General features: G+C 59.6%; 1 protein-coding gene across 2 annotated transcripts; it reads right to left on the bottom strand.

The window, feature by feature from the left end:
* Nucleotides 1–10116: 10116 nt before the first annotated feature.
* CCDC137 (coiled-coil domain containing 137) lies at nucleotides 10117–15048 on the bottom strand. 2 transcript variants are annotated; one of them, XM_038371584.2, is made up of 6 exons: nucleotides 14905–15048; nucleotides 13763–13893; nucleotides 12801–13011; nucleotides 12041–12162; nucleotides 11447–11526; nucleotides 10117–11055 (listed from the first exon to the last, which is right to left on the bottom strand). In XM_038371584.2, the coding sequence occupies exons 1-6, from the start codon at nucleotides 15003–15005 to the stop codon at nucleotides 10843–10845; spliced, it is 858 nt and encodes a 285-aa protein (XP_038227512.1). In that variant the 5' UTR covers nucleotides 15006–15048; the 3' UTR covers nucleotides 10117–10842. The 2 variants fall into 2 exon arrangements, with proteins under 2 accessions (XP_038227512.1, XP_038227513.1); XM_038371585.2 differs by having other exon boundaries at nucleotides 12041–12123.
* Between the last annotated feature and the right edge of the window lie 13 nt (nucleotides 15049–15061).

Below are 15061 nucleotides of genomic sequence, written 5' to 3'. Positions count from 1 at the left end.
GGGAGTGAGAGTAGGAGAGGGAATGGGGACGTCTTGCAGGCCAGTTGGGTGGAGGAGGGGGAAATTGGTTAGAGCCTGGCGGATTCACTCCTCGCTCCCACCCAGTAAATAGGTGGCTGGAGCTCAGGGGGCCAGAATGAATCCGCCCTGCTGATACAAGTGCCTGGAGCAAGGGGCTGAGGGGAAATCACCATTCCAGGGGCCGAGCCGCAGCCTCCGACAGGCCCTGCTTTGCCCTAATGGAATTAATCCAGTCAACTAAGTTTTCCCGGGGCCGGTTGTAAACCCCACGGAGCTTCCTGCCTTCGCCGTCTTGTTCCCCCGCAGGAAGCGCTGGCCCCACGGCCTGATTTGTTCCTTCCGTGGGTTGGAGTCGCGGTGCCGCCGAGCACATCCCTTCCCAGCACAGCTCGGCCTCATTCCCACGAACGCGGCGCCTGTCCTGCACCTCTGCTCCCCGGGCCGCCCCGCAGAGGCTGGGCTGCAGCAGGAGGAATGTGGGTGAGTCAGGTGGCAGCGGTGGGATCCTGCCATGGGTTATAAGGAAACAGGGTGTCCCAGCCCTTCCCACGGAGCCTGGACAATGCGGGTTGGCTTTTTTTTTTTTTTTTTTGGAGGCAGGGTCCTCTCCAGCCTTCCCCAATTCTCCTCCTTAATCCTGCCCTGGGCTCCCCATCCCCACGGCTCTGCTGAAGCCCCTCACTCCTGACCTTCAGCTCCCCTGCTGTGCCTCTCTGCGGAGCAGAGACTGTAGCCAAGTGTATGACCAGGGAAGCGGGGCTGAGACCTATCAAACTCATTCCCCTGGCGGTTCTTATGCACGTTCTGAACTGGAGCCCCAGAGGTGCCAGGCAGGTGCAGCTGCTTGGCTGCATGTTGTGTCCTTGGGGCAGGCGATAGGGCCAGCCAGCTCGGGGAGGGAGGGTAGTAAAGGACATCCCAAGGTCAGGTGAGGTTTCTTCTGCCCGGATTGTCTTTCCCCCTCTGCAGTGATTTTCCTGCCAGGCAGGAAGTGGGAACCTGAGCAAATAGCGGCTCCATGAATTATTTAGCACCTGGAGCTCCTCAGTCAGGGCTCATGAGAGACTGCAACCTCTTCCTCCTTGAGACTTGGGCACCCTGGGCAGTGGGGCAGGTTAGCTGGCCTTGCGGCTCTGTTAGAGGCTGGGGAGCTGCTTGTGATCCCCCTGGGCAGCTGGAGTCGAACCCTCATTTCAGAGGGAGGGACTGTGGTCAGGTATTTACCCCATGGCGCTGGGGCTTCAGACACCTGGGTTCCCTCCCCGGGGCAAGTCCCTTAACGGCTTTGTGCTGGAGTCAGTGCTCGGGCTTGGGCAGGTCAGTTGGGTGAAATGGCTCCACTGCCATTGGCTCCATGTTTGAGATGTGCCCGTGGGCCCCTCCCTGTAATGCCAGAGCCAGGAACCAACAGCTGGGACCAGAAGGAGGAGCCCTGCGGCCACACAAGGCGATACCCAAGCGGGCTTTTCTGTCTCCACCCCTTGCCCGGAGGGTGGCAAAGGGGCTCGTGGGCAGCCGTTCCACGTGTGGCATTAGCCAGGGCACTGCTGCCAATAACACGCAGCCCTCGCAGGGCAGGGAGCAGTGGCGAGAAGGCAAGCCAAGGGCAACGTTTCCCAGGCATACAGAGGGGACGGGGGAGCCTCACTCAAGGATGCAGGCTGGGAGCTGCAATCAAATGCTGTGGAGCAGCAAGGCTATGACTGGTGGCTCTTTGAGCCAGTGAATTAGCTGAGTTCAGTTCATCTCCCAGCCCCTGCCTGGTGGGGCATGGACCAGGATGGGACCCTGGGCACGGCACCTCATAGGCAGCTTCAGGGCAAGGGTTGCAGTCTGCTGTCTGTGGACGGGGCATTCCAGCCCACGACTGCACAGGCAGATTGCACATTCAAGCATGCGCATGTGTGTGGTGCCTTGCACAATGGACATCCCCACACAGCTGTAGTCCCTGGTGCTGCAGATACACACTACTGCACCCCTGCACATTCGTGCACAGCCTGCCACTTGCTCACACGCACGCACCACCTATGCTCTGTCCCGCCCCCTTACCCTTGCACATGCTCTCACACACACCTGTGCACATATTGCCTGGCACACTCACACAGCCTGCCAAGTGCGCACATGCCATTGCAAAGGCACTTGCCACTCACACAAGGGCCCTCCCGCGCTCCCCCACGGCCCTGTCTCTCCCAGTCCTGTGGTGGAAGGAGTGCTCCTGCGGGTGCAAGGGGTTGCGTTGTGCTCTCTGCCCACTCATGGCTGCTGGCTTGATTCCCGCTGTAGACTGGGCTGTTATCTGCTCAGAGACCGTGTCCAGGTTACTGAGTAACCCTGGGGGCAGAGGCTGAGAGAAGAGCTGAAGGCACCCTCAGAAATGGGGCTGGGCAGCTCCCTCCCAGCAGTGAGACCTGCCCGGAGAGGTCAGGGGACAGCAGCTTCTGGTCTGTAAAGGAAGGGCACAAAGCCAGGCAGAGGGCTGCTTTCCTCTTAGCCATGATTTGAGCCTCTGATTTTCCCTTCCCTGCCTCCTGCAGGTTAGTTGCAGCTCAGGGTTTACACTGGGTTTGCCCCCTCACCCCGCAGCCATTCCTATAGCACCAGCCCCACTGGAAGGAGCACACAGGCCCTTCCAGCGTCTCCCCAGGGCTCTGCCCGGCCCCCCCGGTTCCCCGTTGTGGGCAGCCCGTGGCGTGGATGGTTGTGCTCGGGGGCTGGGGTAGGTTGGAACTAACCCCACGGTCCACCCCACAAGCCCAGCAGTGGGAGTTGGTAGGTTTCCTGTGGTTCTGAGCCATGGGGCACAGGGGCTGGCATTCACTCAGCATGTGCAGCCCCTCACCCAGCAGGGCCCACTGGGTCAGACTCTGGGACTGCCAGACTGTAAAGGTTTGAGAGAGGCACGGATGAAAGGGTCACAGATCCCAGGCTCGGGGATGTGCTCCGACACCGCCCAGCGTCGCTCAGCACCCCCGCGCTGCCCACCCCTGTTTATGTCTGCTTAGCGCTCACCCCCGCTCTCTTCTCGGGGCCGCACCAACGGTGGCTGCTTTGTTTTCTGTGCACTTGGAAATCTTTAACTAGCCATGGCCCCAGCCAGGCAAACCAGACTCAACTCAGGCCCCACATAACCCCAGGGGCCCTGCTCTAACCACCGTGCAGGGGGCTGGGAGTCAGGGCCCCACTGATTTCTGGATTCCCCTTTCCAAAAGCCCAGATCTGAGTCAGTAACCAGCTGACTGCACCCAGCTAAACCCTCCAAGCTGGCAAGCAAACTAGGCTAGCGGACACGTGCCCCTGCATTGCCCGCCCCAGAGTGACCCACGTATCCCACCTTACCCCCAGCCCCATGGGGGAGGGCAGAAAAGGGAAGGGGGGGAGGATTTGGCTGTTATCAGTGGCTCTGGTAATGTATTAACAGCCCAGAGCTGGGAAAGGTGGATTAGGTCGGTTGCCTGGTGCAAGCTGCCCTGGACCCGCCTGGTCTAGTTTGCAAGGACACAGTGATTTCCCAGCCTCATGGATCCCCCAGCTGGGGAACCAAACCGTGCCCTGCCAGCCAGCTGCTGCTGCACCATGGCTCCGTTCCCCGCCGCTACCCAGCCTCCAGCTCCAGGTGTGCAAGCTGCGCGCCAGGTGAGAGTCACCAGGGCCCAGCCTGAAGGCTCACGAAGTGGGTGCTATGGGAGCGCCCCAGCCCTGCACCCCGGCCAGCTGGTGTTTACCAGGCACCTCGCCAGCAGCATGGGGGTATCTAAGCAACGAGTGTGTGTTTAAGCTCCTCGTGGCCACGGGCTGGCCTCATAAACAAACTACGCTGCCCTTTCCAGCAGCCCATCCAGGGAGCTCACAGGGTGGAGGGGACGGGAAACCCAGCTGCCTTCAGCACTCGCCTTTGATGCCACGGTCGGCATTTGTGGGATCGTTTATGTCCCTCCACCCTGAGCCACACAAAGCCAGAGTCCAGCCAAGACACCCAGCGGGGGCTGAGCATGGGACTAGAAGTCAGGCACTGGGCAGGGAGGCCCTGGCTAATGTCTAGGACGGGTGTCGGGGAGCAGAGAGCCCTGCTCGCTGCAAGGAGCCTGCTGCGGTTACTTGAGTTGACTCTGGCTCCCAACCGCTGCTCCTATTAGCCAGTCCCTTCTTGGCCAGGCCCGGCCCTGGGGGCTGCTCAGGACAGTGTGAGCGGGAGAAGGCGGAAGGGACGGACCCAAGCGTTGGGGGTAAATACAGCGAGGGTGGGGGGAACCGGTGCCCTCCAGACGGGTCTGATTAGCCCGGCTGTGTTCGACCTGCAGCGGCTGCTCAGAAAGGCCTTCATCTGCCTGGGGAGGGCTCGGGCTGACGTGGGCTGTGTCTACACTTGAACCACTCCATGCGTAGGGCTAGGTCGGCAGCTCTGGCTCTCGGGGGTGGATTTTTCAGGGTAGATCAGCACTCAGAGGCTGCCACCCTGGCTACTGCCAAGCCCGTTCTTTCCTGGGCATGGCGATCAGCGCTTTGTACTGCCTGCCCTTGGGCTCCCTGGGCTGGCAGCAGACCGCTCGGGGCTGCCAGCAGGTGAGAGGTGTGAACAGTACGGCTCCTCTCCCGCCTGGCAGGCAGGGCTCGCTCTGTTCATTCAGCTGGTGTGGAAGGAGCGGCCGCGGGGCTGTGCTTAGCTGACGCAGACCCTGGCCCTGCCCTCTTGCGTGGCACAGACTGCTCCGGCCGTGAGAAGGGAAGGGAGTAAACAATGAGCCAGCTGGCTGAGGGGCTCGTAACATGCCATCTAATCTGGCCACCCTGCCTGCACTGGGAACCATGGTCTCTGGACGTCTCAGACAGCACAGCTCAGGGGCTATCTGCATAGCACTGGGCAGGTCAGCTGCAGCCAGTGACAGCCCGGGGTCAGGGCCAGTGAGGCTTTGCTGGGACACTGTTGCTTCAGACCCAATCCCCTGGACACGATGGGCAGAGTGAGGGACACGGGGGAGTGACCCCAGTAATGATAGGTCAGGCCCCCTCCAAGGCAGCAGGGAGCTGCTGGCTCCAGCATGCCCTCTGCCAGTGCGAAAGTGCCAACCAGAGATGGGGATGTTCCCTTCTGCTTCTCAGCATGTGGCCAAGGCTCAAGATTAGTCCACGAACTGGGCTGCTTTCACCGCCTGCTGCTCTTCTGGAATCTAACTAAGGTCCTGAAGCCACTGGTGGTTCTCAGTCCAGCTCCAAGGGCCCGTCCTAGGGAAACCTGGGCACTAGCTGGCAACCCGTTGCCACAGCAGAGATGTCAGGATCCAGTAAGGCCATTGCAGAGCGCGGCTGCAGAGACCAAAGGTCACCCCCATGGTGGAAGGCGGTGGCTCCAAGCAGACTTGGCTTTTGGTGTTATCAGTGCTTGGGTAAAAATCACAGCTGTTAAATGTATGTTATTGCTTGAATGCAAAGGACAAAGCAGCTATGCGGATTCCACTCATCCCTGCAGCTGGGCCCTACAGCACTGGGCACAGCCCGGTTTACCCTGTTTACCCATCCCGTATCTACTTGGGCAACAGAGGACGCCAGTCAGCAGGCCTCTCTGCCCAGCACCTTCCACCAGCATTGAATTTCCATTTGCAAGAAAACCCAAGAATGGAGTGACGCAATGCTATCGTCAAAGCCGGCCAGGCCCAGGTAGGCAGGGGCTGGGAAGTGGATCAATACCAACAGGAAATCTTTTGTGCAAATACCACGAGCCAAGCCAAAGTGACACTCCGCTGGTCAGCTGAACAGCCCTGCCTTTGTCCAGGTGTAGCAGGTGAAGCAAATCGGCTTCCAATGACTCCCCTTGCCAAGAGGGACCCTGCTGGGGAATCCACCACAACAGGGGAGGGGGCTAAGCCCCAGGCTCGCCTGGACTGTTGCACACACTGCCTGGCTCTGGGGCAGTGCCCACGCTTTGGATTCTTTCCTTTGGTCCTTGGTTGCTGTTGGAGGAGAAAGTGGGTCAGCGGGCAAGTGAATTGGCTGGTCCCAAGGTGGCTGGCAGAGTGTGCCCCATGGGCACCTGCTATTGGGGTCCACAGTTTTTCATTCACATTGGGCAACCCCCTGAGTGACCCCTGCTGGATGATCTCAGGGTGCCTCTCTGGAACACACCTGCACGGTGCCATGCAATCCCCCCCGAGCTCCTCTGCCAGAGCCCCCGAGCTGCCAGAGCATCAGCAGGAAACCTGGCATGAGCTGAGCGAGCCCCACGAGCAAGGCAGCCTGCCTGGGGGCACAGGCTGCTCTCAGGGGGGGCCCCTTCCGAGCAGTCTCCCTGCCAGCCAGGGCTGGCTCTGCTTCTGCACTAACTGCCTTTGGAGGAGCAGCAAGAGCCGCAGCGAGTTCCATCTCCCCTGGGGCTCCCTGTAATTGTTCCTGGTGAACTTCAGCTGCTGTTCTCAGCCGGGCATCGCCTCTTTGTTTGCACGTGGTACAAACACCTGCAGAGGCTGGGGCTGGGGGAGGGGCCCTTCCACTTCACCCTGGGTTTGCAGAGGAAAGCAGAACAGACACTTGCTCAGCACAGAGCGAACCCTGCTATCCATGGAGCTGCTACCCCAGCCAGGCAGGCCCTTCCTCACCCACCGGCACGGCAGAGCCAGGGTGCTGCAGCCCCAGGGACTGTATTCCCTCAAGGGGCCATTGCTCACTGCAGGCCTTCTGCAGTGCAGCTGTAAGGTTTGCAGATGCATCAATGTTCCTACATAAGCATGGAAATGCACCAAGCAAGGAACTGCCAGCAGGCCTGGGAGCTAGGCCAATGCACACAGGTAACAGCTCAGGGGAATGAGGGGCTTCCGTTGAGCGGTGCATGCAGGGAGCCCAGGAGCCGGAGAGGGATTGCACTATACTTGGCTCCACCAAGCCTTCACTTCCAAGAGCACAAGCACCGGGCACTAAGTGAACTGTTCCTGTCAAGCCTCTAGCTGACACAGGCCCTGTCTCTGGACAGGGAGTGTCACACGGCAGCCAAATTCTAGAGCTGCATTAGACACAGGGGGGAAAAAACTCTCTTTGAATGAACCCTGGTGAAACCTCCCCAGAGGCCCAACCGGAATACAGCTGGCTGGTCCCAATCAGTTAAATTACCCTGGAAAAGTGGGGAAACCAGCTGTCATGTAGGGCGTTTCACGGGTGTGGGAAACATCAAGTGTATCATAGGCGTCCTGTGGCTCCAGATGGGGGTCGGGGCCCTTCATGGAGCTGGGCACTGGAACCCACGCAACCGAGAGCGAGTCCCTGCCCCAAAGAACTTAACCCAAGCAGTAACAGTCCCATGTGTAGTGGGGGCTTGTCCCGTAGGCTGGAGAGCCAGGGGCTAAGCCAACCTGATTACAGAACAAGCCCCACCTGAGGGGACTGGTCACTTTCTTGTCAAGGGCAGAAGGTGGCTGCAGCAGAGAGGGAGAGGCTGGCTTGAGTGGGGAGGAAGCCCAGCTGGGGGGAGAACCAGGTAGGCTGCTCAGAGCAGGGAGGCCTGGGAGAGACCCAGCTTAAGCAGGGAAGAGACTGGGAGACCGGGGAGAATATAAGAGGCTTAGTAGGAAGTGGTCCGGAGGAAAGCAGAAGACCTAGCCATGGAATACGGGGCCTGGGGCTGAAGGGGGCAGTCACCGGGGGGTGTCCCGGTCTTCTGCAAATAGACACACAGAGCAGAGGCTGGATCAGCTGGAGCCAGGCGCGTGGGGATCCCAGGTGCGCTTGGAGCGGCACCTTTGCCAAGTGCCCATGGCCCAGCAGGCAGCTGCCAGACTTTCATCTTGCTGACTTTGGGATGGGGCGACCCACCCCGCTGGGCTCCAGGGCTGGGCAGGGCTGAGTGCATGGCCCAGGTGCTCAGCCCAAACAGAGAGCAAGAGACAAAGATGGGGGGGGGATATGATTCCCACTCCAGCGGCTCCGCCAGTCTGAGCGATGGAAGCAGCAGGGGACTGGCAGGCCCAGGTCTCGTCGCCCCGGCTCAGGCCAGGGCCAAAGAACGCTGCCCAGGAGAGCAGAGAGGGGAGTTTGGTGCAGGGGCTCAGTGGGCCTGATACGGCAAGGTACCAACCGCCCTCTGCTTGCTGACCCCACCCTGCCATAATCCTGCCCCCGCCCAGGTGGCTGCAGGGCCGGCTGGATTCCCCCAGCCGCTTCTGCCACAAACAGCTGCTGTGCAAGGAGCCCTCTGCGCTGGGCCTGATGTGCCAACCTGCGGGGGCCATAGATCAGCCCTTAGATCTGCTCCTTCTGGCTGGCTAAGCCCTGGGCTGAATGGGGGTGCAGCACAGTGACACGGCTCAGGGGAACCTGAGGCAGTTTAAGCCCATTAACCTTGGTCTAGAAAAAGGGCTGAGGCAGAGAGTGAAAGTTGGTGGAAGGGGGGCAGCTGCTGGGCTACCTCACTTGGCAACACCACCTCAGGAGCATGGGCTGGGGGCACTAGGCTGGTTACATAGGGCATGGAGCAGGCATCCAGCAGGTAGATCCAGAGCCCCGCCGCAGGGATTATTTCTTCCTGCCCCGTCTCCAGCCCCCACGCAGGCTCCAGGTTGTGCTGGCAGAGGCTCCAACCACAACCCTTTGCAGGCCGTGCCGGGGTAGAATGTGAGCCTCCCGCCAGCCAGAGAAGGTCACTGCAGTTGGGCTGGGAGTGGAGGCAAGGGGCTGAGGCCCTGGAGCCGATCGGTCTCTGTGGGGCAGGGCTGGCAATGCCCAGGCCTGTGATTAGCATCTCAGGAAAGAGCCTGATAGTCACCAGCCGTAATTACCCCCTGGAGAGCCGCATGGAGCTGGTGGGGCGCGGCCCATCTCCCAGCACCAGGCCCCAGCAGCTCAAACTGGGTACAAGCCACGGCATGTCTGTTCAAACCAACCGGCGCCGCTGTCCGTGATGGAGCGAGTCTGGGGGATGAAGTAGGGGGCCTCTGCAGGGACCAGTCTGATATCTGGCCCAGCAAACAGCAGGACACCCACCAGCTTAGCCCCACCCCCAAAACAAGTTGCCCACCCGCCTCCCCAGGGGCACTGGAGCTCCTGGCCTCAGGAATGAGATCCACCCTCTAATGCCGGGGGGGGGGGGGAAGACGGGAGGTGAGCCCCAGCCCTGCTACATACAGAGTCCTCTGCTCAGCCTCTCCACCCTGCTCCTGCAAGCAGTGCCAGGGAGCTGGGATGAGCGAAGCACAATGGTTAGAAAGAGAGGGTCCCAGCTGAACTAAAAGCTGTTAAACCTGGAGGGAACCAGGGAGGTGAGGGCTGGGAACTTCAGAAGGGGGGGACTGACCAAGCTGAGTTGGACCTAGTCAAAACAGTGGCTTGCTGGGAAAATGTCCCAAAGCTGTTCTCTTCCCCACCTCTCCTGGTGGGAGCAGAGGCAGGCCACCAGGTCTGGGGCTGGGTAAGGGGACCCCAGTGCAGGGACACAGGAACAACTTCAGTAACAGGCAGAAGCTGCAGGAGCATACAGCCATGAGACAGAGGGCTCAGGAGCAGCTGAGGTAGGAACTCAGCCCCACCTAGGTTCATCTGGGGCAAGGGGAGGGTATGGATGGGGTCCCCTGTTGTGCCACACAGACAGGCCTGCAGGGGGAAGGGCAAAGACATGCTGCCGTGTCTAGCATCACCCCAAGACAGCCAGACCATGAATCATATACTGCCTAGGGGAATCCCACCTCAAACCCTGGTTCTCTCCATAGCACATGGGAAAACTGAGGCACAGGCACACACAGCCCACAAGTTGCCCAGCGAGGCTGCAGAGAGAACCCGGGAGTCCTGACTTTCAACCGGTGCCGTTAGCACAGGGCTAGCCTGCCTCTCATTATGGAACGAGCCATGCACCCAGCAGGAGCTGCCGCTCCCGGCTACAGCGGTGGGCGCAGTATCCAGGTGATGATCTCCCCTTGCCAGAGGCCAGCAGTGAGGCCCATGTTGGGGAAGGCAGGCCAAGGGGAGCGGGCCAGTGGCCATGCAAGGTTCACTGGCCAGCCAGGTCATGCTGCTGAGTGCAGACTGCCACCTGCAGGGGAGTTGTTGCTATTGCAGGGCAGGGCAGGAAGCAGACCCCTCCCCCGGCTCTGGGATAAGGGGTGAAGAACTGAGCGGGGGGAATTTCCATTCATATTCCTGCTGTTTATTCAGTTTGGCTGAAAGAGCAGACATTCCCAAGCCCAGTGAGGGTGAGGTGCTCAGGGATGCAGACAACAGGCAGCTCAGCACGAGACTGCCCCTTCGAGAGTGTTTCACATCAGTGGGTTCGGGACCTCCGGGAGCCGGCCCAGAGTGAGCTCCCCCGGCCGAGAAGGCAGGCAGCGCTCAGCTGACTCAGCACAGCAATGCATGGGCAGAAATGGGCTTTTTGAGCGTCTCCCTTTACCCTTCCTTCCACACAGAGCCCAAGCCACGGCGCCGTGCCTGCCTCCTGCCCCTAACATGGTGTTGCCACCTCCGGGCTGGGCCTGCGAGCGACAAAGACGGATCCCAAAGATACGGGAGTGACCTGCACCCTCCCGTCACCCGTGGTTCTGCTCCAGCAGGAAGGGGGCAGAGCAGAGTTCTGGGGCCTGATGCAGCATGTTGCACCTGGTGAGGGGCTAGCTGCTGTCAGTGCTTGGCTAAGAGCCCTGTGCTCCACACTCTGAGGGAGGGGCTGTGAGATCCTGCGCTCATGGGCCAGTGTCCTGGTGACTCAGTCAGACTGTCTGGGGAGGACTCCTCCCTCTACAGCAGATCCCTGGAGCACCTGTGGCCACCTCTCACCACATCAGCATCCATCCCTACATGTACCGAGACCAAAGCCACGTCTCCTCCCCAGGACAGCACTGGCCGCCCGAGGGCTCAGAGTGGCTTCTCCAGCTTGTCCCCCACAAGGCAGCTCTCGGGCGCCTGCTGCTGTCTGCGTTTCTTTATGTCCCTGTAGGCCTGGATGACCCTCTCCCGCTCCTCCTCCACGATGCGCTGGCGAGCGAGGGACAAGGGGGCAGCTTTGCGGGCAGGAGCCACATGGCCAGGAGCCAAGAGAGCCGTCAGCAGCAGCTGCCTCGGACCAGCCTATAGAAATGGAAAGAAGAGCCGCCGAGACTCAACACATGTTAAGGGACAGAGGGTCAACCAAGAACAGAGCCCACTGCAGTGCAGGGACAAGGCCCCTGCCAAAGGGCAGCGACTGATGCCAGGAGCTTCCAAGTCTCTACTGTCAAAAAAGTTCCTACTAAGCTCAAGAGGCCCTATGGTGCCAGCAGGTTGGTGCCACTCCGCTTTTGTCCTGCTGGAGAGCTGGCTTCAAATCCCAGGGCCATGGCGAGAGAGTTTGGCAACCCTACAACTTGCAAGTTCTGCTCAAGAGAGACCCGGGCTGAGACATGGGGGGTCAGCCTGAGCAGCACTGGCAGAGCTGGGTGACAAGCCCAGGGCTAAAATGAGACGGGACGCAACAGCTTACCTTCTCTTTGATTACCCCCTTTCTGGGCTTTACTGTAAGCGCTGGTGGCTGCATGGCGACCTCGCCAAACTGAACTGGATCTGAAAAGAAGGGGCAGGGGAGGAGGCAGACGTTGCTCGAGATCTCGGCCGTGGTGCGAGCCAGCAGACACCCCCAACAGCTCCCACCACCCCAAAGCTTTTTAAACACCCTGCATATACAGTGATTGCTGCTGAAGTGCAGCCGCCTCTCGGGAGAGGCGCTTTGAACAGCGCTGCAGAACAGCACAGCTCAGGGAGTGAAGCATAATCTCAAGCCTCACAAGGATCTGCATGCAGCATTTCACGAGGCAGGCTGGAGGAAGTACTGCCCAATCAGCAAGCTATTGTCTGGGCCCCACAGTGTGTTCCCAGGAAGATCCCTGGGTGCATGCAGCCCATCACGGCGCCAGGAAAATGGGGGGGCAAGGAAGCAAGAGAACTTGGGACCAAATTTCAGGTAATGCAAACCTCCTCTACACCCCTCTCCCTGCGCCATACCCAGGGTGAGGGGTCTGCAGGAGAGCCAGGGCTGCCCGGAGCCAATGCAGCACTGCCGATCCGTACCCACGCCTACCTTGGAACAAGGCCTTCTCTAGCATCGCCGCTTTCTTCTCCTCTCTCTTCTTTTGCATTTTCTCCAGTCGTTTATTCTGAAATCTAAGGATGCCGAGCCGGTCATTTAGAGGGGATGGAGAGCTGGTTAAAAAAAAAAAGAGTGCTGGGGGTGGGAGGAAGGGTGCTAACACTCTGATTAGAACAGACCCGTATGCAGGATTTAAACCTGACTCAGACTGCGAGCTTCCAGAGCAGGGGGCGTCTCTTACCACTTGTGTGTGCAGCACCTTGTGCACCGGGGGCCCCTGATCTTAACCCGACACTACCCCATTAAGAGCTGAGAACTCCACTCCCTCACCTCCAGGGGTACAATCCCCACCCCAGCCCTCTGGATGTCACGCAGGTGCAGCAGCCTCCTCAGAACGGGTCTGCCCTGTGTGAGCTCAGTACCAGCTGCTGGATGGCTGAGTGATGAACGATGCTGCCCCCAGGAGGGAAAGTTCCTGTACGGGCCGCAGGGGGAGGATAGGACCAGTCTCTGCCACAGCTAGTGTCAGTTAATTGCTCCCTCTCGGGGCTGGCTTGGTCTCCTTCCCTCCCCTCAGTAATGCAACTCCAGTGCCAACAGGATAAGCAGCGATTTCTGAAGGCAGGAGCTGATTCTGCATTTTGCTGCTCAGGCAAGCCCCTGCTGCAGCCTCTAGGAGCCGGGATTGGGCCCCGCCCAGCAACATCAGAGCATTCCCCTGGCCTCAGCGTGAGCTTCCCCCCAGACCTACTCCTTCTTCCTCTGTGACTTCTCCGGGGCCGGCTCTTCAGTCTCAGGCTCGCGCTGCAGCTGGTTTTTGGTGAGAAACAGGACATGCTGGGTCTCCTGCTCCATGCGCTGGATGTAAGCAGACACCGACTCTTGCTTCCACCTCTTGAACTTGGGCACGGGAATATCACCCTGGGCTGCAGGATCCGGGGTCACAGGCTTCCTTTTGCTCACTGCAGCCAAGATCACAACAGCATTTGCCCAGAGGAAGGGAGAAGAAGGATCTGTGGGCTCCACCCATCCCAGGCAGGACAAATCCCAGGGACACATGATCTAGTTCTGGTGTTTGCACCCACTGCGCCTGCTGGAAGCTGACACAGAACCTGACTCCTCTGATGGTAAGGATCAGCTCTGCAGCCCCACGCTGCCACTCAGCACCTCTTTGGGCTTGGACAGAACAAAGCAGATTCCAAGATACTGCACAGTCATGTACATCGGAATCCTCTCCCCCAGTACTTCCAGCCTGAGATTAGTGAGGCATCACTACAGTGGCAGCATCCAAGAACCTGACAAAGAGCAAGAGACAGAGAAGTGGGGAAAGGAGGCCCAGAGAAATGAAATTACCTGCCCAGCCTCTGTGGTAGACCTAGGAATTTGGAACCCTGATTTTTTTCATTCCTAAGAAGACCTGTAAACCCCCGTGTCAGAGCACGAGATGACCATCAACTGACGAGGGGTAGGAGGAACAGTACCTGGTGGCAGATTACACCAGAACTGCCTCCTGCAGGGTCTCTGCTACTTGCTGGTACTGGCCGCCACTGGAACCAGGATATTCAATGGGAGGGACCTGTGGTCTGATCCCCTGTAGTGGGGCCATGTCCCATTTTCAGTGAAGTCAACGTAACTGGTATAAACTAGGCCTCATCTGTATGTGATGGGATCTTTGCAGTGAGTTCATAAGGTCCTGGGGAGGCTAGCCTTTACCTGCTTTTCTTCTCTTCCTGCTCTTGGGGTTTTTCATCTCCTCTCTGCTCTTAATGAGCTCTCGAAGCCGATAGGGGATTTCCTGCTCATCAAGATGTTTGGGCTTTGAGTTGGTTTTCTTCTTCTCTTGGCTGAAAAGGAAGAGATGTACAGAGATCAGAAACCAGGGACAGGGAAAGGTGCAGAACTCACTGCTGCAGCACTGACAGCCAGGTGAATGGGACGCAGTGTCTGACCTGAGAAACAGGCCCAGTGAGCTGGGTTTGTCTATCCATCGAACTGTCCCTCTTCTCGCTGAGACAAAGCAGATGAGGTAACATGTTTTAGTGGACCAGCTTTTGTTGGAGAAAGACAAATTTTTGAGCTTACGGAGCTCTGCAAAGGGTTTAAAAAAAAAAACCAAAGGTAGTATTTTTTCACACAACGCACAGTCAACGGGTGGAACTCCTTGCCAGAGGATGTTGTGAAGGCCAAGACTGTAACAGGGTTCAAAAAAGAACTAGACACATTCATGGAGGACAGGTCCATCAATGGCTATTAGCCAGGATGGGCAGGGACAGCGTCCCTAGCCTCTGTTAGCCAGAAGCTGGGAATGGGCAACAGGGGCTGGATCACTTGATGAGTCCCTGTTCCGCTCCTTCCCTCTGGGGCAGCTGGCCCTGGCCACAGGCGGAAGACAGGGTTCGGGGCTGGATGGACCTTTGGTTTGACCCACTATGGCCGTTCCTATGTCAGTGTAAGCTCGACGGCTCATCTCTCTCCCCAAAGAAGCTGGCCCAGCAAAGGATATTCCCCCCGCCTCTCTCCTATCCTGTGCAGCTACGCAACACTGCACCCCTCTTCTGAGTGGTTGGGCTCGGGTGTTGCCTCGCCAGCCGGCAAAAACAAGAGTCCCCCATTCAGCGCGCGGGGGGGCAGCGGGGGGGGCAGGGCCAGAGCGGGCGACGGCATCTCAGGGCCCCCTAAGGCGCAGCCACGCGCACGCTGCCGAGGCTGGAGGCGGGGGTGCCCGCTGGCCCGGAGCTCGGACACACCAGCGCGATGGGCTGGGAAGGGGCCAGACGCCGCGGGGACAGGCGCAGCACATCGGCCGGCCCTGCAGACCGAACCCGCGGAGCCCCCGCCATCTCGAGCCCACGTACCGAGCCCGGGGCGGGACCGCGGCCCTCGGCGCCGACCGGCCCTCGCGCGGCTCCCCCCGGGCAGCGCGGCCCGCAGGACCCGGCGGCGGCCGTTTGCCCATCGCGACTGGCAGCCACGCGCGCCCCAGCCCCACTTCCGGCGGACCCCGGCGCCCCG

Source organism: Dermochelys coriacea, chromosome 14 (genome assembly GCF_009764565.3).
Source record: "Dermochelys coriacea isolate rDerCor1 chromosome 14, rDerCor1.pri.v4, whole genome shotgun sequence".
In the NCBI taxonomy this organism is placed as follows: domain Eukaryota; kingdom Metazoa; phylum Chordata; order Testudines; family Dermochelyidae; genus Dermochelys; species Dermochelys coriacea.
This window is presented reverse-complemented; position numbering and strand designations above follow the sequence as displayed.

Coding starts and splice junctions, on each gene's coding strand:
- CCDC137 (XM_038371584.2), bottom strand. CDS start 15,005: ATGGGCAAACGGCCGCCGCCGGGTCCTGCGGGCCGCGCTGCCCGGGGG. Junction 13,894..14,904: donor GCGGTCCCGCCCCGGGCTCG/GTACGTGGGCTC, acceptor CTTCCTTTTCAG/CCAAGAGAAGAAGAAAACCA. Junction 11,527..12,040: donor AGAGAAGGCCTTGTTCCAAG/GTAGGCGTGGGT, acceptor CCTTCTTTTCAG/ATCCAGTTCAGTTTGGCGAG.